The sequence below is a fragment of the Mesoplodon mirus genome (genome assembly GCF_964341445.2).
Source record: "Mesoplodon mirus genome assembly, chromosome: 16".
Classification (NCBI taxonomy): domain Eukaryota; kingdom Metazoa; phylum Chordata; class Mammalia; order Artiodactyla; family Ziphiidae; genus Mesoplodon; species Mesoplodon mirus.
Window position 1 is genome coordinate 14872683 of NC_138992.1, and position 25364 is coordinate 14898046.

A 25364-nucleotide genomic window follows, 5' to 3' on the forward strand; every position below is an offset into this window, starting at 1 on the left:
TTGAGCAGCTGTGTAACAGTTATTTTTGAGAAACATGTTAGCCACAGTGTATTCAGACTCTCTGGATGCTATATTAACGAGACTTCACTTGTTAGGTGTGTTTAAAGGAGTCTTGTCACTTATTGTTTTGATTACATAAATACATCGGAAGTGTGAAAAATTTTGCTTTAACTCCTTTATCTTTGAAGGAGAAAAATTCCATCTCAATCCTTTTTGCTTGCTGAGCTGATGTTATTGACTGTATAACAATTTACAGTTTCTTAGCGATGTTCTTACAATCTCTTTATAGATCTTAAATTTTTCTCTTAAAATTCACTTCTCTTCTAGAAAAAAAAAGTATCCTCTAACAGAAGAACTGCACATTTAAAAATATTTTTAAAGTAGTCTTGTAGCATTTTACTTTTTCCTCGTGCTTTTGCCTAGAATGTGGCGCTCCCCCCTCCAGCCCCTTCCCTGGAGGAACAGCAGTGGCGCTGGCGCAGAGACCTCAGCACAGCCACAGACAGAAATGCTAGGCAGCCATCTCCTTGCCTCATCACATTGGAGGTGATGACAGGTTATAATTGTGAAATTTGACTTGAAAATAAAAATTGCAGGGGCCACATTTGAAACCCCATGTTCAAAAAACCCCTATTGCATTTATATTTTTGCTTAGAAAGTCCTACTAATGTTATTTAGAATTTTAAAGAAAAGTAATTATTATAATAAAATATGCCTTCATGTCCTTAGGTGCATTCATTTGACGGTACCAAGGAAGCAGCAGCTGCTTTGATGGACTTGGGTCTCTACATAGGATTTAATGGTTGGTAGGTCCTTAAGTTGTTTTTTGGTTTTCGTTTGTTTAACTTTCATATTAAGCAGATTCCTTAAATTGTTTTATAGGGAATTACTGGTAAAGATTTAAATTGGTTTTTATTAAAATTTGTGTGTTTTGCATTGACCTTGGTCTGTGAATTTTAGTGATAAATGTAAGAAATTAAACAGTATGTTACTATTACAGATTAAAGCTTGAAAGCTATAAACTGCTATCCTGTGTTCCAGTAATGGAAAACAATTTTCTGTTGAGGTTAGCAGGTAGCTTTCTCTAGCAATGCAGTTTATTCTCGGATCAGTTTATCTCTTTAAAACGTATGTGTTCACAGCATTGCATATACATCTACACAAGTGATGTCCACCTATGGGGGAAAGGTCATACTATGACATAATTGTCTTCTGTATCTCTGTAGGCCAAGGAACTGAGGCTCAGAGAAGTTAAACAGGAGTCAAGTCACTCCAAGTGTGAGAACCCGTATCCTCTTCCTCACTTGGTGACCTTCCTGCTGTTACACACACTAAACCTCATGCAGCCAGTACAGTCTGCTAGCACAGCTGAGTCCCTGGGCTCAGTTTCTTCCAAATAATTTGGTGAGCTTCTCCCAGTGTCTTTCCTCAGGGTATCAGTGTAGCTCATGAAATAAATTGCAAAATAAATTGCAAAAAATAAGACTTCCTTTCCCTCTTCAGTGTTTCATTTCCTTAAAATCACTACTTTTCCAAGTACTTTTTATTTTTTATATTTTTTTTTACTAAACTCCACTTTGGAAAATAGAATCATGAAATTAAGTCTTTGCTATAGAGTTCAGACTTATTTAAATGTCCTAGATGCTGCTTTCATATTTTAAATAAATTGATGACTTACTTAATTTATATATTAATATGGAAATAATGCATGCATAAAGAAGTAGTACTAAAAGACTTATAAACACAGTCTCCCAGCATGCCATCTACCCCACGTTAATTTTTCCACAGCCAACCACTTGACTTTTTATCACCTGGTATCTAAATATTACATATATGCTATTAACTCTGAATTCATTCCCTTATTTCCATTAAGGTGTTTGAGCACTTTAGTTCTTATACCCAATACTGCCCCCCCCACCTCCATGATTTCCTCTATAGCCCTCTCAATGTAGTTATTTGAGAAGTTTTGGTTATATGCATATTACGTGTTTTCATTATTATGTCTGTGTAAAATATTGTTGACTGCTGAGCCATGTGATGTACCACTTTTTTATTTTCCTGGAGTAACTTTCCTCGTATTTTTATTTACTTGGCTTTCTTCAAAACTTGAAGCCTTCTTCACACTTTCCAACAACTCTGTAAAATGCTTTTTTCTATTTTTCCACATGAGAAAACCTGTGTGGATAATCAGATAATTCATTAGTTCCTGACCCTTCCATCTTTCTGCTACAGTTTGGACTAGTGTCTTTTCTGTGATAGAACTCCTATTTTTAAATCCCATGTATTCTATTTTGTTTTGATGGAACACATGTTTGCAAATGAATTAATTCTGCTCTTCCTCTTGAAAATTTACCTGGATAGTCAATGAAAGGGGGAAAAAAACCCATACTTTCACTTGATATTTTTTCTAGGCATAAAATTCTAGATTAGAGATCATTTTCACTGAGGATTTACAATATTCCAGTTCTAGGTTCCAGTCTCTATTCTGTTTCCCGATACATTACCTGTGACATACATTTTTCCCTGTGGATTATTTTAGTTATTTATCTCTGGTATTATCAAAATGTGCAAAGGTGTTTTGATGAGTTTTTGTCATTCTCCACTGGCCCCTTCCAGCTAGATGCTCATCTTTGTCAGGCCTGAGAAGTTTTCTCAATTTTTTTTTTCTATTCTTTCTTTGGACCTCCCAGGCTGATACTCTGATCTCATTTTTTAAAATTATTGATTGATTGATTGATTTTTGGCTGCGTTGGGTCTTTGTTGCAGTGCGTGGGCTTTCTCTCGTTGCGGCGAGTGGGGCTGCTCTTCGTTGCAGTGCGTGGGTTTCTTATTGCTGTGGCTTCTCTTGTTGCGGAGCACAGGCTCTAGGCGCGTGGGCTTCAGTAGTTGCACCACGTGGGCTCAGTAGTTGTGGCTCACGGGCTCTAGAGCGCAGGCTCAGTAGCTGTGGCACACAGGCTTAGTTGCTCCGCGGCATGTGGGATCTTCCTGGACCAGGGCTCTAACACATGTCCCCTGCACTGGCAGGTGGATTCTTAACTACTGTGCCACCAGGGAAGTCCCTGATCTCATTTTTTATTCTACAATGTCTAATTTTTTTCCTCCTCTCAAACAAGTGCTTTATTTTTCAACCTTTTTTTTTTTTTTTTTTTTTTTTTTGGCTGTACCACACGGCTTGCGGGATTTTAGTTCCCCGACCAGGGATCAAACCTGTGCTCCCTGCATTGGAAGCCTGGAGTCCTAACCACTGGACTGCCAGGGAATTCCCTTTTTCAACTATTTAAGGAAACTTACTTAAGCTTTTGTTTTCAGTCTCTGAAAGCTCTCATTTTTTTCCCTACCATATTGTTTGGTAGATGCAGCATCTTCCCATCTCTCTAAAGATATGTTTTATATATATATATATATATATATATAAAATATATATATATGCCATTTAATGCTTTTATTTTCTCTGAGTTCCTTTTCCTCTTTGTTTTGGTCTCTATCATGATAGAGGCTTTCTTCAAATGTCAGGCAGTTCTTTGCTGTATATTTTAAGAATGAAGAGGGAAAAGCTGTTGGAAGCTCCGTGGGGAGATAGCCCATCAACTGCAGGCCCACAGATGGCCAACTGACTTTCTCGCCGGGGAATCCTTAATGTCAGCTTGTCAAGATCTTCCTCTGGGTTTGTTCAGTTTCTCCAGAGAGGGCTCCTCTGATCCCCGCTGGGAAAATGGGATGAGAATTCATAAACATACCTATGTTCTGGCGCAGGATGGTGCTGGAGAGAGGGTGTCTCCGTTCAGTAAGCAGTCAGTCTCCATTTCTAGTCCATGCCTCACCCTGCCCTCCTCCGTGCTGCTTGTCTTCCAGTCCAGAGACTGTGCACACATCTCTCTCTCTGTCTCTGCCTCTCTCTCTCGGACCAGGGTACAGGGCAGTTGTCATCTCTGCACCAATTTATTGGAAAGTAATCTGAGAACCCCATCTTCTCTTTACCCTGACTTTTCAAGCAATCCCCATTTCAGTCCCCTGCCCTACCCCGGCCTTTCTAGGTACCTAGTTCTTCCCGTTCTTAGAACTTCCTTGGGAGAACTGGTTTGCTTATCTTCAGTATCTCTGTACAGGCACATAGCACTTAAGTCACTTAGCACATAAACGTAGATCATTTACCATTTCTCTATCTACTTTCTGCTTTATATTTTGTGATGAGTTAGAAATGTCTCCTAGTTTCATCAAAATATGCTGTTTCTTCTTATTTTGGGATGATTTTCAAGAGAAGGGGGTAGAGATCTTTATTTCACCAACTTGAACTGTACGTCTGTCTTACAGGTTTCTAAGTGATCTTGAGTTTATAAAGACTTGGCTTTAAGCTCATTACCTGAGATTTTTTTTTCTCCTACATTAACTCAGAATTAATGGGTCAGTAGTTTATTTAGTCGAAGTCAATATTTCTATTCTTTTGAAATTCAGTTTAGAGTAGTCTTACTCTGAGTTTCTGGGGTATGGTAATTTAATCTGTTTACATTATGATATAGTCTTTGGTTTCTAAAGATTAAATTAGAATTTTTCCCCCCAAGAAAATGGGAAAGTTCCAAATTTGACCATACAATTATGCAGATGCTCTTCCTTAAATGGGAAACCTTATTAGAGATTCTGGCTTTGATTAAAAATATTTCTTCTGATAGTATATAGTTCTGTATTTAGATCAGTTTTTTTTTAACTGATGTGTAGTTTATTTAAATATTGTTTCAGGTGTACAGCAAAGTGATTCAGTTATACATCTTTTCCATTATAGTTTGTGACGAGATATTGAATACAGTTCCCCGTGCTATACAGCAAATCCTTCTCGTTTATCTATTTATATATGGTAGTGTACATCTGTTAATCCCATACTCCCAGTTTATCCCTCCCCGCCTCCCTTTCCCCTTTGGTAACCATAAGTTTGTTTCCTATGTCTGTGTAGATCAGTTTTCACAAGCATTAATATATGTAGGAAAAGAGTCAGTCAGACAATTTGTTTTCATGAGGTTAAAAATATGCAAATACTCCAAAAATTTGGTGATGTTTTAAATTTAGTATCCATATCAAATATATCAGCATATTTTAGAAAATATATTGACCAAGTATTAAGCTGGCTGAAAATAAGAATTTTGTTTTTTCTAGAGAACACTAACAAAAGGCTGGTACTTACAGTAAACTAGACACACATTTCCCTCCTACCCCTCCTAAAATCCTGCTAAAATAAAAGTATATTCAAAAAGGAAAAGTAAAGAAAAAAAGGCCAAAGTTTTGCTAATGGAGAAATGTTTTGTAGATTTCTGGAAGACAGATGAAATTGGAAAACTTAGACTGTACCACTAAAGGGCCTCAGAGGAGATGGGAGCAAGTGTAGCAGACAGAATCCCAGAAAGGCTTCGGGCTTAGAACTGCGACCAAAACAGGGTGATTGAAGGCCTATATAGAGAAAGATACCAATCCCCGTATCCACTCCCATGCACAGAGTACAGAAGCAGCAAGCATTTATACTCAGGGGGAAAAGTAATTTTTTCTCAAGAAAACTGAACAAACTGGAATATTGAGGACTAAGACTTGGAATGCTTATGTCGATCCCAGAGGAAAGCATTCAGTGGATGGAAGAGGATCAGCCAGGAGTTGATAATTGATGGGGCTAGGTAATAAATACGTGGAGATGGGGGGTTCTGTGTTATTCTAGTTATGTGTATATTTGAAACTCTCCATAATGAAAAGTTATATCAAGTCCTGAAGTTAAAAATGCAACATAAGGACAGTATTAGTCATCACATATATGGCAAACCATCCCAAAACTCATTGACATATTACAGTAAACTTTTTTTTTTTAAACACTCATGGGTCTTTGGATCAGCTGGGGTTTAACTGATAGAGGTGAGCTCTGCCACAGGCTCCATGCTGGGTTCAGATCTTCACCATGTGTTTTCATTCTGGGTGCCTAGGCTGAAGAGGTACAGTTACTTAGTGCATGCTAATCTCAGAAGATCACGAGAGTGCATTCCAAGCCTCTTGGCCATATCATCCCATTGGTCAAAGCAAGTCTTGAGGCCATGGCCAGATTCAGGTTCCTTCTTCCTACTAAGAAATCATGGCAAGGGTGCAGATATGTAATTCTGTCAAATGAGAGAGAATTGGAACCAATAATCCTGTCTAAGGGTGTGAAAATGAAAATTAATTCCCCAGACAAAAAGGTATGAAAGAAACAGGGCCTCGGAGACCAATTCAGGAGTCCTAAAATTAACTAATAAAAGCCCCAGAGAGAAGAAAGAAAATGAAAGAGGAAAAGTCCTGTTTTTCCATAATGTGTTCCCAGTTAGGGGTGGGGAAGAGTCTAAATTGGAAGATTCCAGCTGCCTAAATGGATGAAAAAGTTTTATGCCCGGACACATTATCACGTTTCAGAATGTCAGGAGTAATGGAAGATCTTAAAAGTTTCCAGATTTGAGGGTGGGTTGCGGTGGGGTCTAAACAGGAATAATAAAACTGGCATCTCCTAACCAGCTTTCTAGTTTCATACCATGTTAAATACTCATAGTTCTAACAGTGATTGTGATTTTCATCCTTTGTGAAGATTCTATTTCTGATTAGTGAAACATGAACCTTGAGTATCTGATTCCTTCATACCAGTGAATCCCTGGGTATTTGGCCCATAAAGAAATTGGCCATACCTTCAAAAGCAGCCTTATGAGCTCTAAATTATGCAAATTACCCAGAGGCGCAAATAAATTCTTTTCAAAGAATTAACATAGACTGTTACAGAAAGTTATTGGACGATCAACTGATAGGCACGAAAAATTGCACCCCCTAAAGGCAGGATCTGGTTGGAATAGATCTTAATCTGGATTCTGTAAGGATGGGAATGTGCAAATACTTTCTAAAGTATACTTCCATTGTAGCCAACCAAAGTTTTGTTTCAGGATTTTGGGTTAGTTCTGTAATCTGTTTTAGACAAGTTTATAATATGAAAAAGTTTCTGTTCCTTAAATGCACCTTTTTATTTTATATATGAATAACTTTTTTTTTTCAAGCTCACTGAAAACTGAGGCTAATTTGGAAGTTCTGAAGTCAATACCTAGTGAAAAATTAATGATCGAAACTGGTAAGTTTGCTTTTAGAACTTAATTTTCATATGAAACCATACCCAAAAAGAGCTAGAGACAAGTAAACAGGTATTAGTTTATTAGCATGCTCAACCTCAACAATTACACTTTTCAGGAAGTCTTTAGGAGTTGTAATGGAAAAATATTTATCCAGGCGATTTTTTCAATTTTAGAAGTCGGACTAAGCCTAAGCACTTAAAAATGGAATGTCAGACTATGTGGTAACTAAGGAGGTTGTTTTATTAAACAAGGAGTCTTAACTAAGCATTTCACCTCAGGGTTTCAAAAACTATTCAGAATTTTTTTTAAAACAATGTCTTCTTTGTAATGGCTTAATTGTACAATACTTTTTAAGTAAAGTGCAAACATTTAAATCAAATTGGATTTAAGAATTTTAGAAATTAACCTGCTGCCTCTCAAAGTAAGACAAAGTTAGAAGCTAAAAATTTTTTCTCTACCCTGAACTCAAGGCTCTTCTTATACACATGGACTTTTTTTTAGTAAAGTCAAGACTGAGCCATTCTGAAGAAATCAGGTGTATTTCCTTGGGGAGTCATGAAAACTGAATTATCTTATTAAAAATACAATGGTTGTAAAATGTGTAAGCTATTATAATTCTTTATTAGAGATTTAGGTAAGTAAATAATCCCAGTATTCAAAGCCACTGTTTTGGGGACTTCCCTGGAGCCGTCCAGTGGTTAAGCTTCCACTGCAGGGGGGACTAAGCTTCCACTGCAGGGGGGACGGGGTTCGATCCCTGGTCATCAGAAAACTAGGATCCCGCATGCCACGTGGCACAGCCAAGAAAAACAAACAACAAAAAACAAAAAAATCAAAGCCACTGTTTTACATTCAGTAGGGGCAAACAGAAGTTCAACTTAAATGTTTTCATGTTGTATTTCTTTTGGCTTTAGATTTTTTAAAGCATACCATACCCCAACAATACTGTTAGTGGGAAAAAATGAAATAAAAGTTTAAGAGTTTGTACAGTTCAAGATTTTATCTTGTACTTTTCTTAAAGCTGTTTTCTGTTGCCTTTTACCATTTTTTAAGCTGAATCATGGCGTATATTTTAGAGGTTATATAATAGTTTGATAATATTCATTAAAAAAATAATTTAAAAATCTCTTTGAGACTTCTCTTTCTTTGCTTAACTCTAGATGCACCTTGGTGTGGAGTCAAAAGTACACATGCTGGATCAAAATATATAAAAACTTCATTTCCCACCAAAAAGAAGTGGGAAAATGGGCACTGTTTGAAAGACAGAAATGAACCCTGCCATATAATGTAAGTATTTTGTTTTCATGGTGTTCAGAACATTAAAAGTCAACCACCAAATGCCATTTACAAAATGAACTCAAGGGACAGAATTAAAGTTGGGTGAAATCCAAGTGAAGTTATCAAAGACCATTTTAATGCAGTGATTTGGAGGAATTCGTGTCTAATTGCTGTGTATCAGCTCCTTTTTTCACATCCTCTCAACCCAGAGTGGTTTTATTACAGAGTAAGAACTTCATGTGATTTTGGTCATTTGTCATTTTGTAGGGAGGGAAAAAAATCTTAAAGCTATGCATACATAGAATCACCTTACCTGGCTTAAGTTCTGTTATCTTGCAGGTTTCCTGCTGATGTATAAAAGCACAGTCTTAGCAGGAGACCTTTTTTTAATGGTATCTGTATTTCAAGTGATTTGACAGCTTGAATAAACCTAAGAAATAACACAGTTCTTTAAGCCTCCGAACAAAAGGACAAATTATAGAAATGATTTCCTTTTTCCAACCGAGAAAAGGGGCAGAACTTCATAGAATTTTATTTCCTAGGGAAAAAAAACTAATTCAGAATCATTTTTTTACTAATACAGGGCACATGTGAAAAGAAGGGGGGTATCACCCACCTAACTGCCAAGGAGCTGTACAGCATATTGTAATTTATAGGAAAAGTTTATTTTAATGGGCCCGTCATCCAGTTTCGTTTGTTGCACAAGCAGTAATTTAAATCTGACTGTATCAATCTAGTGTGGCTTACCAGTTCAGGCAACTGGACACATTTATCACATACTCATAAAAATTAATATTAGATTGTTGTAATAATTCCTTTAATATGCGCCATCTTTTTTAGTAGTTTTAACAGGTAAGAGTATATTAGATAAGCCAGATCTAAAATTCAGTGAGCAGAAACATAAAGAATTATTCTATAAAGATACACTGGAAAGATTTTCCTTTATAAACATGCTGATGTTGGCAAAGACTTTAAAACTGAATGTTTTAAAATCTGTAGGGTGAGGAATATATTTAAACTCTGATTAGTAAAAGAAACACTTGTAATTTTTATGAAATGTAGGTACTTACAAGTTCAGTCCAGAGACATTTCAGTAATTCTTTGGAGATTTAAAAGGACACTAGAGACAAGAAACTGGCAGTTTTCCAGCAGCCAGCTTAGAGGAAGTAGTTGCCAACAGTGTATCTAAATTGGTTTTCCACACTGCCTTAGTCCTTAAGTAAAAGTATACCTGTTGACTTTAGCTACATATTTGCAAGACAAAATTTCAAGGTGTTTCTAAATGCAGACTGTTAAGAACCAAAAAGGCTTCTGAGTATCTACTGCAATCATGAATACCAGTTCTGAGTAGGCAGAGCTTGGGAAAATCAACATTTGCAAACTGAAAAATTTTAAACCACGTTTCAGAAATACACATGCCCCTAGTCTAATGCTAAATACTAATTAGCAAGTTAACTCCTACTTACAAAGTCATTTTTATAAACTCCCATCTGTTAAGATTATGTTCTAATTATTTGTATAGAGATCCCCCCCCCCCCACCCCCATTAGATTATAAATTCCTTGAAATACATTTTGGAGCTCTTGCCAAATATCAGGAGAGGTACAAGTTACTGAGACTACACAGAAGAATCAAGACCGTTCCCACCCTCATCCCACCAGATGAGTAGGTACATTGTGCCAGGCACGTTGGTTAAGGCGTTAACCAAGTCTGACAAGGATCCTCCTGGAGCAAACAAGCAGGTAAAAAGTATAATCCAAGATAGTAGTGCTGTTAGAGAGGTATGAACATATGACTGGGACCATAGGACAGAGCAGCTGCCTGCCCTGAGGGGAAATGGAGTGCTTAACTACGGTGACATTTCATCTGTTTACTAAGTTGGACCAGGAGTTAGGCCAGACCAAGACAAACACCTTCAGCGAAGGCAGACTGAGGGAGAGCTTGGAACAATGACTGCAGTGTGGCATAAAGTAGGATGCTCGGTAAGTGATAGGGAAGGTACTGTAAGGCCAGAGAGTGAGGGCTTTTGTGTGCCACCCTTAGGAATTTAGATTTTATCAGGACCCAAAGGATTTTAAGCAGGAAAGCTATTAACTGGTATCAGTGTGGAGAAGGGACCAGAAGGGAGATTGGTGGCAGGAATCATAAACAAGGCTTTTGTTACTCCTATAGAATTTAAAAGTTCCAGTTAGTCTCTAATCTCTGTCCCTGATTCCTTTAGGTGTTCATATTTTAAAAACCCATAAAGGGAACAAAAAGCTTAAGACAAAGAATATTTCAATGTTTAATTCTGACTTTGAACTAATTCATGTATAAGATATACTGTCTACATACAATATTGCTAGAAAACAGCTACGGATAATTATCATTATTCTAGGCAAAGAAACAGAAAGAAAGATTCACACCTTTCTGTTGAAGGGAAAAACATAGGAAGTTCTCTCCCCATCCCCCCTACTAACCATACATTGTTCTAAGTAACTTGTTCTAACGTCCTTTGTTGTCACCCTGCTGGTGGTGAGGCAGCAATTTCTTGCTGTCCTTTACGAACAGTCCTCTAAGCAGTGGCTTTCAAACTTTAACTGCTATCCCCACAATACCACACTGTGACTCAGTACACTTGCATGTATAAATAAAACCCAAACAAAAATGGAACAGTACTTCCCTTACTACATGCAGTGTGCTTTTCTTTTTTATTTTTTAAAAGCGCATCACGACCCACTAATATGTAATTAACCCACAGTTTAAAAGGACTTTTCATTTCCACTGGGTTAATTCCGTAATTGTGGTACACATAATATGGGCTGGTTTTGTAATTTACTTGAACCTGGTGCCTGGCTCTAGTTATATGCAAGACTGTCTCTCTCAGAAATTTGTCTTTAACTGCTCTGTTTTAAATATCCTAGCAGTCAAACTTTCTGTTAACGTTGCTGAAAACTTTAACGCCTGTTAGGCTTCTTATGTTAAAGATGCTAAAACAAACAGTATCTTTTCCTTTATGTGAAAAAAGATAATACCTTTAAAACAGAATATGTACTTAGAAATGTAATCATCCATTTTTGTTGTTTTAGTCAAATACTGGAAATAATGTCAGCAGTAAGAGATGAAGATCCACTGGAACTAGCCAATACGCTATATAACAACACTATTAAAATATTTTTTCCTGACATGTAATTGGTATGTGTCTCCCATTTTTCCATCATGTATATAAAATTTCATGGTAAAACTTAAAAGTTTCAATAAAGGAATTCTCTGGAAGTTGTCTAAAGAGGTATTATATCACTGTATGCCACCCATGAAGTCAGATGAGAATTTTTTAAAGTCACTTAATGTCTTAGTTTAAAATAGTGAAAACCCCCAAGTATTTCATGTTGTAATCTCTTCAAAAGTTCAAAAGGACAATTTTATGTCAACTCTGCAAACAGATTGGCTAACAAATATAGTGATTTTTACATCAAAATTAAAACAATTAGCACATCCTGGTTTATACCAAAGGTTAGTTGATATATAAATAAGCCTATTTCTCAACTCACACTCTCTCTGAATTGGGACTTTCAAACCCAGCTCAACCACAGTGCTACTCTCAAATTTCAAAAAAGTGTCTCAATCACTTCTGGCAGCCTATTTTTTCCCTTAGTTTTAAAAATACTCTACATTTAGCATTTATCCTCTGGTCCAAATTATTTGATTTCTTTGATTTAACATGGTTTCCCCTGATTTGCATTTTTATTCTCTCCCACCCATTTTAAAGAAAAACTGGGGTCCAGAGTTAGATACATTATATACTTTCATTGAGGAACCTTTGGCACAGTTGACGCACCATATTATTACATCTGTTAAGAAGTTATTTGTTCAAATTTGTCATAAAAATGTGAAAATTTTATTCTATGTACAATAATGTACACAAATTTAAATAGGTCACCAAAGAGACCAGAAGTAATTGAAGAGGTATATTTACAGTAGCACATCACAGTAAACGGAAAACCATTCACAGATTCAACATTGATACTGTTTTTGTGCTTGGTTACACACTGAAGTGAAGCGTATTACTCCATTTCGGACGAACTGAATTTTAAACAAATACCTCAATGACCAATGATTAGTAAATGCTATTTTAATCAGTATCATCGTTAATCAGTTCTTCAGCTGCTGTGCCTGTGTGCTGAATCACTCCATTTCTTTCTCTTTGAGCGTCATCATCACAGTCTGAACTGTCGTCATTCAATTCCCGGTCAGATTCAGCAGCAGCTTCTCTTACAGCTTCCTCTGGATTTTCATTGGGTGCAATAAATCCATTGTTGTTAGATATATTTGAATTATCCTTGATATCATCTTCAATGTACACTTTCTGATGGCACATTGGACAAGTATCTTGAATGTACAGCCATTTCCGAAGGCAAAGTGCATGGAAATAATGATTACATGGTGTAATACGAGCAGATGTTGTAAACTCATGATAGCAGATTGCACATACATCATCTATTTCTTGTAGGCGGCTCCCTTTTATTTCAGGAAGTGAATTAATTTTTTTTACAGCAGTTCTACGATTCATGAATGTCTTCCAGCCATTTTTTGCTTGTAAGTAGATGTTAAAATAGGCATGTAAGCACATCATACAAGCCCGAATTTTACTTCCGGACTCAAACATCATAGTATAAGCCCCATTTCCAAACATTACCACTCCAAAGATAAACTCAATAATATTGCCTGTTGAGCGGACATAGTAGACATAATCATCAAGCTTTTCCCAGAGGACATTATAGTAGCCATCAATCATGAATAACGTATAAACCGTGAGAGAAACAATTACTTTTAAGCAGAGTTCCACACAAAAGGCTGTAACTGCAAACAACCATGTATTTAGTGCATAGTGATGCCAAAGAACGTAACTGAGTATAACAGGAAGAATAAACAGGCAAGCAGAGACAAAGAGCACAGGAAAATGTCTACGAAAAGATGACACATGAGAGGCACTGAGAGACATTAATACAGGGTCTGTCATTCCGTGGATGAAATGCAGGACTGCTGTTAATAAAAGGCACATGTTTCTACTTAAGCGAATAAGTCTCTCTTCTGGTCTTAGCCCACTTAAACCAGTCTGAAGAGCCAAAATAAAAAATAAAACAGGTGCTACAAAGCCAAGCCGCCTGTCGTCGTCTTCAGTTGATCCAATAAAGGCCAATATTCCAAGACCCAAATAATGGGCTATGGAGGAAATTACAGCACTCATGCCCAGTACAGTGAGTGTAGAATCACATCCACTAATTATAAGGTTACAAATGAGGTCCCAGAAATCATCCCAAGAATTAAAGAAGGAATCGGTTTCATTTGCCATCCTTAAAATGTACATTAATACTGTGGCCTGAGCTGTCATTCTTGTTAGCCAAAAGACTCTCAGGACATCTGGGAAACGAATCCTCTTCCATGTGTCCTCCATCAGTAACTGTAATCCATAAATTCGATACATGTGCCTCACTAAAAGGTAAACGTATCTTGTGGAATAATAAAACCACTTAAGTTTCACTACCAAGACAAGCACTGTATTTAACGTGAGAATCAAGGAAGAAGTAAAGACTAAAGTCTCTCGGATGTGTAATGGTAGCTCTGTGATTAAGCCTATTACAGGAACCAAGAGATCCAAAATAATTAACTGTGAATAGACGGAATGAATCTGGAGTAGTGTAATGTATCCAATTCCAAATGTTAGCTGTAGAACGATGAGTGCCATCCACAGCGAGGGCCCTTTTCGAGGAAGCAGCTCAATTCCAAAAGCTGATGTGTTGTAGGCACCATAGAAGTCAATGTGCAAAGCAGCATAATAATTTACCAACACTGAAGTTGCAGCTAATAGAAAGGCTGAGCTGTACATGTAAAACTTGAAAAGTGATCGCTGTGACAAGATCAGAACAATACTGGATACAAATATACCTAAAAAAAAAAAAAGAAAGGACATTGGAATGAAACATTTTTAAAGAATGTTTTTTCCACTAACAGTTATGATATTCTTCCTTTAGTAAGGAAGTATGAATATTTTCAAACTGATGAACGTTAAGCCTCAAGACAATTTAGGCTTAAAGGCCAATAAATGTTTTTTGTAAAGTCAAAGTTCAACAGGACAGATCAAACATATCCTTAAAAGTCCTACCCCTTATTTCTAATTTCCAAAGTAATTCAAGTAGTAGTAAATGTCCAGACACCAAATTACGAAATTATCTTCAAGATGAGTTTGTCATGATATACACAGTTTAACAAGCTTTAAACTTGAAAGAACATATTCATAATTATTAAAAATATTTAAGATAATTCCATTACAAAAACATTAAGAATTAAAAATAACCCAAGTGGAAAACTTGTTCCTATTAAATCTGAGATTTCTTTTTCTTAAACGTGTTCTTTAGGAAATCAAGTTTCAGTTTCACACTTACCCCTAATTTTCCTCCTTACTCAAACTGAGCTCCTGCTGGCTCTTATTTTTCCTGCTCCTTAAATCCGAGTATTCTCCGTCAGTCCAAATTCACTTTTTTCTGTACATACTTTCCCACAGATAGCAGACATTTCCTCCAAGTTTCCTTTTTCCTGTATGTTTGACTCTTTTTCTTCAAATAGTCAACCCTTTTTATTTTTATTTTTATTTTTTTTTGAGATTAAAATAAATTTATTTTTATAGTGTATAGCTTCAGTTTTCCAGCTAAAGTCTGAATCAAACCTTTTTTTTTAATTTTTTGCCTTATAACAAATTTAATCAGTTATACATATACATATGTTTCCATATCCCCTCCCTTTTGCGTCTCCCTTTTTTACTGTTCTTCAAATTACAAAAGTAACATTCAGAAAACCACAACATGTTTTAATAAATCTTCCCCCTCCCCCCCTCTGTAAGCAACCAATGTACAGTCTGTTGTGCATCCAGCACCATCTTTCTTGGTGCTCTGACAAGTTTTTAAGGGAGATTACGATAAACTCTATTATCCGAGGTTTCAGCTATGGGAACCACACCCAAATATTCACCTACTTCCACTTCTACATTACGACTGCAACACTCAAATCTTCTAAAACCTACTGAACCTACTCTCGCCTCGAACAGCTCTTCCTTGCGATTTCCGATGTCAGTCAGAGGTACCACTGTTATTCTCCTAACAGTACCTCTAGCCCCTCATCCTCAAACTCTGACAATCAGTGACAAATTTTACTTATACCTATACCTCCCTTTTCTCAGTGACACTCACCTATTAGTCTGTCTCTGAAAACTCTCTCATCCAAATCCATCTACAAGCCATCACCAAATTGCCTTTCTTCATGTCTCTGCTCAAGATACTGCTGCAGCTCTGAAATTACTGTCAATTAAAACCTAACATTCAAGGACCCAATTTGCTTTAAAGTAACATTCCTCCCAACACACACACCAGTGCTCCAGATTTCCTTCCCAAACATACCCCTTCTTCTCTGCCATAATTACAGCTGTATTTACACTCTTCTCTTTGCCTGGCAGAACGGCCCCATCAACTTCCCAAATCCCTGACTGTTCAAATCCTACCCATCCTACAGACCCACTTTTCCTGATACTGACTGTTCCTTCAGCTTATCTGTAGAACTTGGCGAAACTCCTAATACTCATACACCACCTGATACTGAAGTTTGTAGTTATCTGAGTAGGTACCTACTCTATTATAGGGTCCTTGATAGCAAGCAAGGATCCTACCTTTTACATCTATAGATCCCGAAATATTTTGTAGAAAATAAAATAATTGGGGAAATAAGCGTTTCTGTTGAATTCTGTGTTCTATTTTTAAAGGCAGCCATAAAATACAGCCCACTTGGAAACTGAAACCTATGAAAAGGTAAGACAAAGCTGAGAAATCAGACCTTGGAGTACAGAAAAAGTGACAAACTCCAAATTAAACATCCATCTCTCCACCTGATTTCAGCATGCAACCAAGACCAACACTGCATAATACAGTAGAGCCATTCCACAATCTACTGCAGTTAAAAGCAAGGGCCAAGTTCCTCCAAATGATGACTTTGCCCACAAACTTAAAATTTTATCCTGTGCCTATGTGTTAGGTCATTTGTGAAAAGGACAACAAAAGAAAACAATCACCTGGAAGATACATCAACCTCTGCGCAAGAACCACCCAATTCGCTGAACAAGTGGTCCACTAATAATCCTCCCAAAGAGCCCTTTCAACAGAAAATGGGCTTTTTTTTTGAGCAGGTTTAGAAACCCTTCCTCTGGAAGGTAACAGGAAATGGAATTTAGTCAGCCACCATATGCCATATGTAATCTTTCTCTACACAGAAAAACAGAAGTATTTTTTCCTGAAACAAAACTTAATCTCCTAAAATTTGTCAAAACAAAACCAAGATAACTTCAGTTCTATTATATGTTACCTTTTAAAAGGTAGAAAGTCAAGCAGGGACTGTAAATTATTTTTAACTTGCTATTCACAAAGTGGTACATTAATTTTTACCTGTGAATATTCATGAACTTTGCTGTGACTTATAACCAGATCTTTTTATTCTAATAGCTTTTTTTCCCCCTGAAGCTTATTTTTACACAGATTAAGGAATTATTTGGGTTTTAGAAATACTTCTGGACAAAAGAGAATGTGATAGACAAATAATGTAGTGAGACTACAACCTCAAAGTTTGGATGTCTCCTAGCAAGTTAACGATCTGATACTACTCTTTTTTTTTTTTTTTTAAGTAAACACCCCTAAAGTTGATTTGTCTCCATTTAATCTTTTTTTTAATTAATTTATTTTTATTTTTGGCTGCGTTGGGTCTTCGTTGCTGTGCGCGGGCTTTCTCTAGCTGCGGTGAGCGGGGGCTACTCTTCGTTGCAGTGCGCGGGCTTCTCATTGCAGTGGCTTCTCTTGTTGCGGAGCAAGGGCTCTAGACGTGCAGGCTTTAGTAGTTGTGGCATGCGGGCTCAGTAGTTGTGGCACATGGGCTTAGTTGCTCCCTGGCATGTGGGATCTTCCCGGACCAGGGCTCGAACCCGTGTTCCCTGCATTGGCAGGCAGATTCTTAACCACTGTGCCACCAGGGAAGCCCCTGATACTACTCTTTCTTGATCAAAATTATTCCCCAAGATTTAATAATGACCAAACATTTCAAGAATAGTATAAAATTATTTTATTTTTATTATTATTATTTTAAATTTTTTATTATTATTATTTAAAATTATTTTAATTTTTAAAATTCTTAAATTTTTCCTTTATACTCATGTTCCTGTGTATGGAATGGAGAATCAGCTCTCATTTCACAAGAAAAAAAGTTAACTTTCCAAGTCTTTCAAGTAATATTCCCTCTCATGGCCTTCGGGAAGTGTTGTCAATAATATCAAAGTTTCGTTGCATTTTCACAACTTCAGACAGGCAACTCTTAATATTTAACCTGTAGGCCTAAGAAAATTAAGCACCAGGACAGTTTCCTCATTAGGATTTAAGAGTGACCTGCAATAAGTAATCAAGGCTATATATAAATGTTACTTTATAAAGAAAAATCACCTTGGGACAGTGGCACATAGAATTAACTGGAATCACAATTCAGGGATCCAATTCTCCAGTGATTAGAGAGCTTCACTAAAGTGCTCAAGGTAGGAAAAGCGGCAGGTATCAAAATCAATTCAGAGCTTTGAAGATATACATGAACTCAATTCATGAAAGAGTTCAGGGCCTTTTCAATTTGGATTACCAAAAATGAGCAAACAAAACAAGCTGAAAACAAAAAACAAACCACCATGCATGTTACACAGCAAAGTGTTTAATTCTTTTATGTGTAAAGTCCATTCATATCCTTAACCTTTCTGGAAGTTGGGGACTAAAAATTAGAAGGAAATAAGACATAACTCCCCAGGTACCTTAAATACCTTTAATATAAAATCTAAAGCAAGCTGTGGAAAAACATTTCAATGCCTGACAGAATAAAGACGGAACAGTACAAAAATAAATGTTTTAACTACATAACTCCCAAGGGAACCCTATGCAATGAAGTATAGAACAAAGTAAATAAAACATCTTGGGATGTACATCTTGGGATGTCAGTCTGTAGGTGTACTTGACAAACTATAGCATAAAGAAAATTTTTCTATCAAACTCTTACTTTAGGTTAAAAAAAGTATTCTAAGTTTTTTATTAAGATAAAATTTGCTTTTAAATTTTTAACAACTATGTGTTTATTAAAAAGAAATATATGAACATGATTTTTTTAAAAAGTTCAACCCTATAGGTATTAAATGAAAAGTTAACCAAGTTTTGCATAAATAAACACACATTCATGGATAAATACTTGTTTTTGCTTTTTACCCAAAGGAGATCTCATTATAATAGTGGAGTTTTTTAACCTTTTCTAAAAATTACATTTCTGATTACTCATCAAAGAGGGCACCTTTCGATTTACTGACCATTCATGTTTCTTCCTCTGTGAATTGCCAGTTTATCTTTTGCTCATTTATTTACGGAGTTGTTTTTCCTTATTGAATTGTAGTCATTTAAAAAATATTCTGACTACAGATTCTTTGTAGTTATCTGTAATGCAAACATCTTCTCCAGATGTGTGGCCGCTCTTTTCACTTTCTGATGCTGGCTTTTGATTAATAGAGGTTTTTAATTTTAATATCATTGAACTTATCAATCATTATTTAATACATTTGCTTTTACATATTTCTAAAGAACTTTTCCCTTACTCTAACCCTAAAAAAAATTCTATATTTTCTTCTAAAACTTTTAAAGTTCTGCTTTTCACATTTAGATATTAATCCACTTAGAACTATTTATATATATATATTATAAGTTTATTTATTTATTTATTTTGGCTGTGTTGGGTCTTGGTTGCTGCACGCGGGCTTTCTCTAGTTGCCGTGAGCAGGGGCTACTCTTCGTTGTGGTGCGCGGGCTTCTCATCGTGGTGGCTTCTCTTGTTGCGAAGCACGGGCTCTAGATGGAGGGGCTTCAGTAGGTGTGTTACAGGCTCTAGAGCGCAGGCTCAGTAGCTGTGGCGCACGGGCTTAGTTGCTCCGCGGTATGTGGGATCTTCCCGGACCAGAGCTCGAACCCGTGTCCCCTGCACTGGCAGGTGGATTCTTAACCACTGCGCCACCAGAAAGTCCGAACTATTTATATATTGATGTGAGGTGGGGATCCAGTATAATTTTTTCCACGTGAATAACTAAATAACCACTAACTGAATAGTCTGTATTTACCTCAATGTATACTTCCAATTCTATCTCTGAAACACATCAAGTTTCTCTACATACATGGGTGGTCTGTTTCTGGGCTTTCTATTCTGTGCTATTTACTGGTCTATTTGTCCACCTCAGTAGTTCTCAACCAGGATCAGTTTGCACACCCTCCCTTCCCCTCCAGTCATCTGGCCACAATCCCCACGCCCCCACCAAAGAATTATCCCATCCAAATGTCAACGGTATCTCTGCTGAGAACCCCTAAGGCTATCCCAATGCAGTCATAATTACAACTGCTTCACTTTGTGTTTACACTTCACAGGTTTTCTGAGTTCTTTCTACAGCACCAAAAATAACTATCTCATTTTTTCCAACAACTTCATTGCATGGCTGAAACTGATAATGTTGTATAATGAACAGATTCTCTTTCAATAGACATTTAGATTAACAATTTGTTTTTGATTTGTTATTACCAACAATGCTGCAATGAATATCCTTGCCAACAGTTTTTGCACAACTATATCTTCAGGCCAAGTTCTTAGAACTGGAATTGTGAGTCAAAAGGTATACGATGAATTTTAGTTGATAGCACCAAATGGCTTTACATAGAAATAACACCTTACAAAAATTGTTTAACTTCATCTATTTCCCCATACTTCTGCCAAACTAGTTTTTTTTTTCCCAAACTAGTTTTTATTCAAACTTTGAATTCTTCACCAATCTCATAAGTGAAATTTTGTTTTAACTGCATTTGTTAAATTATAAATGAGGCTGAGTAATTTTTGTTTTGCTTACTGACCATGTGCATTTCATTTACTGTGAAATGCTTATCCTGGGCCCATTTTTCTCTGGGAGTATAAATTTTTCTTATTGACAGAGTAAAACGTTTATTAGTACTTCAACTAAATATGACGCAAATATTTTCCCCTTAATGTGTCATTTTTAAGAATCTTTGTAAAAAAAGAATTTTTTCATAAAGAAGTTTTTCATTTTTATGTACTCAAATTTATCAAATTTTCCCTTGCAACTTCTGGATTTTCTTTTATGTTTAGAAAGGACTTTCCACTTCAATGAATTGTCATTATATGAGTAATACTATTAAAACAAACTCCTATGCTTGCATTTTCTGCCTTGGATTTAGACTTGTTAATTCAGCATTACGCTGCACTGGGCTGCATTTCATTTAGCATTGAACACCTAAGAATAGCTTAATATTCTTAAAAATTATATATATTATAATATGACCTTATTTGGATCTCCAAAATGAGATGCTTTATATTCTGACTTGCTGAAATTCTCTTATTAGTTTGATACCAAATAAAAGTATAGCAGTAATAGTTTTTTGTAGGGGTAGGAGACTAAATTCTTCAGACACTAAATAAAACTGGATGCAGAATAGATTTCCATGTTTACAATTCCGTTTTCAGGAAAAAGGTGAGAGTGACAAATTTTGAGATTTATATACAGTAGCACAGAGAGGTCTACAATTATTAAAAAACTAACCAGGTAGAACAATTGATTTCAACCATCCTTTGGTATCTTTTACACACAAACCTGTCACTTTCAATAACAAATAAGATGCTTCATCGAATGGTCCTCAAATAGTTAAGACATTTGTTTTTATTCAGGATGAAATTTTTTACCACCAAAAACAGTTTTTAATAATTTTATCATTCTTACAAATGTCATAAATTAGCATAATTACACTGCCATAATGTGAGGAGCAGTCAAATGACAGATTTGGAAAATATTTTGTATCTCTCATAAAGTCTGACCCAGAGAATACTCTGGGATCAAAATTTTCAAATAAACAGCACCAACATTTTGCTGATGACTTCCAAAAACTGAAATATCTGTAACACAGTATGGTTTCCCCCCCACCCCGGTACGCGGGCCTCTCACTGTTGTGGCCTCTCCCGTTGCGGAGCACAGGCTCAGGACGCGCAGGCTTAGTGGCCATGGCCCACGGGCCCAGCCGCTCCGCGGCATGTGGGATCTTCCCGGATCGGGGCACGAACCCGTGTCCCTTGCATCGGCAGGCGGACTCTCAACCACTGCGCCACCAGGGAAGCCCCACAGTATGGTCTTAATTGAAGTATTAAAAAATTTTTTTAAAGCTACCATGTTTACCAGTAGCTAACAATTAAATGGCCCTTACTAGGTTCCAGGTACTGTTACAAGAACTTATGTCCTTATTTATTGCCCTTAACACTTGATAAGAGAGATACACCATTATGATCCATCTTTAAAAAGGTACCGATAAGAAAAGGGAGGCACAGAGTAGGTGTAACTTGCTTGAGGTCACATTCTTCTTTAACCTCTCAAATGCAAACTTCCATGACTTACTACAAAAAATAAGAAGCAGGGATATAGTACAAGGAAAACACCAGATTACTTTATTCAGTGTTCTTAAACTACAAAAGATTTAACTAAAGAAAATACTCCTTTAAAGCTCCCTAGCCTGAAGCTCAACTCTGAGTACACTGCCCTAAAGCACCTGGTCCCCAAGGGGCTCTCAGAGGCTCTGTAGTTACTGCCAGAAGAACACTCAAGACAGTGGCTACACTACTGGCAGAAAGAGTATGCGAATCCTCTCAAACCCAGTTTTGTTTTGGTTTCTTTTTTCCAGCTCCTCCACCATGGCCTCCTCCCTCCTCTCCAAGCAGAAGCGGGGAAAGCCCCTCCTACCAGCCTCAAGTCCATGTTACAATACATTTGGTTATTCAGTTCCCAAAACAACACTTGGTAATCCCAAATTTCATAAAGTTCCCTAGAGCCTCTGCTCTCTCTCTAGCAAACTCTCTCTTCTCCTGTGGGTGTCAGGAATAGAAATCATCAGTGTTCTCCATTTCTCAGTCTCCGCAACCCAGGAATCAGCACAGGCCTTGACTGCACGCATGTCATCAATTAACGTGGAGAGGCGGGGAGGGGTTGGGAGTCTATCAGGCTCAGCTGGGACCACCTTTCTATAATGAGACAAGCAACTGCCTGTTAATTTATGATCATGATGAGTGACTTCTAACTGGCAGGAATAAAATGCTTTCCCAACAGGTCCCCATTCTTATTAATTTCATTGTAACATTATTTAACTAACCTCACTTGTATTCCCTATCAGAATTAAACAAAATATGTTAAGTACAAAACATTAAAGCTAGCTAATGTTCTTTTTTTATTGTGGTATAATCAATAGATAACATTATATCAGTTTCAGGTGTACAACATAATGATTCGCTATTCCTATACATTGGAAATCACACAGCTCCATTTTTGCCACAAATAAGAGGGCATTACATTTTGCAGTGGTAAGCAGGATGGCTGGGATTAAGTAGCTGGTGGGTTACTGAGAAGTCTTGTGCTAAAGAACATCACGTTCACATCTGTTAGTTTTAAGATCTAGCATATAATCATTATCATAGCATTCTGTATCTGGATTGCAGCTGTACTGAGGAGGAAGATGAACCATGCCTGATGTCAGAAGATTGTTAAGCCTAGGTGCTGGCAACCAATTATTTGCTGTGTATCAAAAGCAAAACACTTAACCTCTCTCAGTTTCCTCATTTGTAAAATGAGAATAACACCACCCACCCTCCTTTGAGGGATTTTTGAACGTTAGGTTAGATAATACCAGTGAAAAGCCACTGCAAAAGTAAAGTACCAAACAAATGTAAAGTGTTGTTATAAACAAAACTCAACATCACCACTTTTTTAAAAAGTAGGAATAAAGCAGCAACAGATGGCTCCTAATTCAGAAAGGCTTGGTAAGGACCTCACCATCAGCTCGTCCTCAGCAACACTTCAAAAGCACAGCCTCACTAAAAACTAACACAAGAACTACCTCATCAACAAAATTTGCCACGTTTCAATTACTCAAAAACGTTTTAAGCCTAAATGCTTCTCACTCTGGTAATGCAAGTGAAAATGGGGAGTGAAGTATAAGATGCTTTTAACACTCCATTCATATGCAACGAAGACACTGATTTTCAAGTCTTACCACTTCCTAGCCACGTTTTTATAACCGTTCTCAATACCTTCTTCTCTATTCACGGAAAATTTTAGGACTCGTTGTAAGTATCGCCTTCTTCGTGAGGATTTTTCTAACAGTTTCAAGGTCTGACATTCTTTTTCGTTTGGATGTCATTTAAATGACAACATACGAGTACTCTGCATTTTGGAAAGGGGGAAACTGAGGCCCAGGCCTCGGCACGACGAGCCCAAGGTCACACACGGCGAGATCAAAAACGTAAGCAGAGTTGCTGTTTTTCCAAGGCTGTCGCATAGAACGCGGTTAAGCCAGTACTCATTCCCCTAGAGAAACAGCAGGCACAGAGCCGCAGGCTCACACCTCGCTGCTTTCTCCCCGCCCTCGCTCAGAGGCAAAAATGAACAGGAGACTGACTCGCAGGGAGGACCGCTCCGCTGTCAACTCTGAGACAAATGTCATCTCCTCCTCCCGCCCGACCCGCAAAGACGCCCCCGGGGGGAAACGAAACTAGCGCGCGCACACACACACACACCACCGCCTGCGCGCGGCTGCCCTCCCCCTCTTGCACGTCTCGGCCCGCGAAACTAGTACACACACACATACACACACACACCCCACAGCCTGTGCTCGGCTGCCCTCTCCTTCCTGCACGTCTCGGCCCGCGGAGCCGTCCCCGGACGCAGGCTACCCCGTCCCCCTCACCAAGGAGCCGGAGGAAGATCTGGAGTCCGATGCAGAACCGGCTTTGGCTGGAATCGTAGTAGGAGTTGAAGATGGCGTCGATGATGTAGAGGCAGGGCACCCGGAGCGCCACTTCGAGCGCCGCCCAGACATGCTGATGGGCCATCCGCACCTGCTGCTGCGGGGGCCCCACCGCCGCCATGAGCCGCTGCCACACCGGGGCTGGGCGGGCCGGGCAGGGCCGCGCGGGGCAGGGGCCGGGACGGCGGCCGGGGGCGGAGGCGAAGGCGGGCGACTCCGCCCCCGCCCTCCCTCCTCTCGTGTCTCTCTCACGGCCCGCCCCGCCGCCCGCTCGCGTCTCTCGAGCTGGAGCAGGCGGCGGAGGCGGCGGCGGAGGCAGCAGCGGCGGCTCCCGGGAGGCCTGTGGGTGTCGGTGTTTCCGGCCGGCTATGGTCTGGCTCCTCCTCCCTCCACCGCCTTCCCCGCCCGCGAAGCCACCATCTTGACCTCGCCCGCCCGCCTCTGCAGTTGCGGCTGTTGCCAGGCCCGGAGGCTGCGCCCGCGGTCACGCGAAACCGCGGAAGCCGCGCGCCGACGCTCGCGTCATAATAGGGCGCTAGGGGCGCTCCCCTCGCGGTCACCACGCTCGGCGTAGCAGACGTCCCTATTGTTGCCATGGTTTCCGCCCATCTCCGGAGCCGGGACCGCCTTTGCTGCTTTTGGCGCCACCCAGTGGCGCAGGCGCGGTTGGGCAGCCGCGCCCTCCAGCCTCAGGGTGGGCGCCTCGCCTGCAAAGGCGTTGGCGTTGTGAGGCAGTCACTACTTCCTCGGGAGGGAATTATTAGCTGCTTTATTAGAGCCCATTAAACGTCCCATAAACATGATTCAGAACTGCTTGGCAGGAGGAGAGCCAAAGGGCGCCGCCTGCCAGAGCTACTCCACCCCACCGGGAAGCCGGGTCTGAGCGGTCGACCTTCCGGGGAAGATGCTACAAGGCCGCCTGTCGGAGGCGTCGCTGCGTGCAGTGTATGGAGCGGCCGCCCTTCGTCGTATTGGGCTTGGAGTGGTAGGCGCTACCGAGAAAAACATCCCTCTCATCTCTTTGCACATCATCCTTTCTATGTCCTACC

General features: G+C 38.7%; 2 protein-coding genes across 6 annotated transcripts in view; one reads left to right on the plus strand and one right to left on the minus strand.

Moving 5' to 3' along the window:
* Positions 1-11657, plus strand: part of TATDN1 (TatD DNase domain containing 1) — a 39641-nt gene extending 27984 nt beyond the window's left edge. For all 5 annotated transcript variants that reach the window (XM_082601820.1, XM_082601824.1, XM_082601821.1 and 2 more), the window contains 4 exons: positions 730-806; positions 7044-7114; positions 8276-8402; positions 11461-11657. In XM_082601820.1, coding sequence (XP_082457946.1) covers positions 730-806; positions 7044-7114; positions 8276-8402; positions 11461-11563 — 378 coding nt within the window. In that variant the 3' untranslated portion in view covers positions 11564-11657. The remainder of the gene's footprint in view (positions 1-729; positions 807-7043; positions 7115-8275; positions 8403-11460) is intronic.
* A 589-nt stretch (positions 11658-12246) lies between these two features.
* Positions 12247-24781, minus strand: RNF139 (ring finger protein 139). The gene is made up of 2 exons (XM_082601817.1): positions 24256-24781; positions 12247-14317 (listed from the first exon to the last, which is right to left on the minus strand). Exons 1-2 carry the CDS (start codon positions 24434-24436, stop codon positions 12504-12506), a joined length of 1995 nt encoding a protein of 664 aa, XP_082457943.1. The 5' UTR covers positions 24437-24781; the 3' UTR covers positions 12247-12503.
* Between the last annotated feature and the right edge of the window lie 583 nt (positions 24782-25364).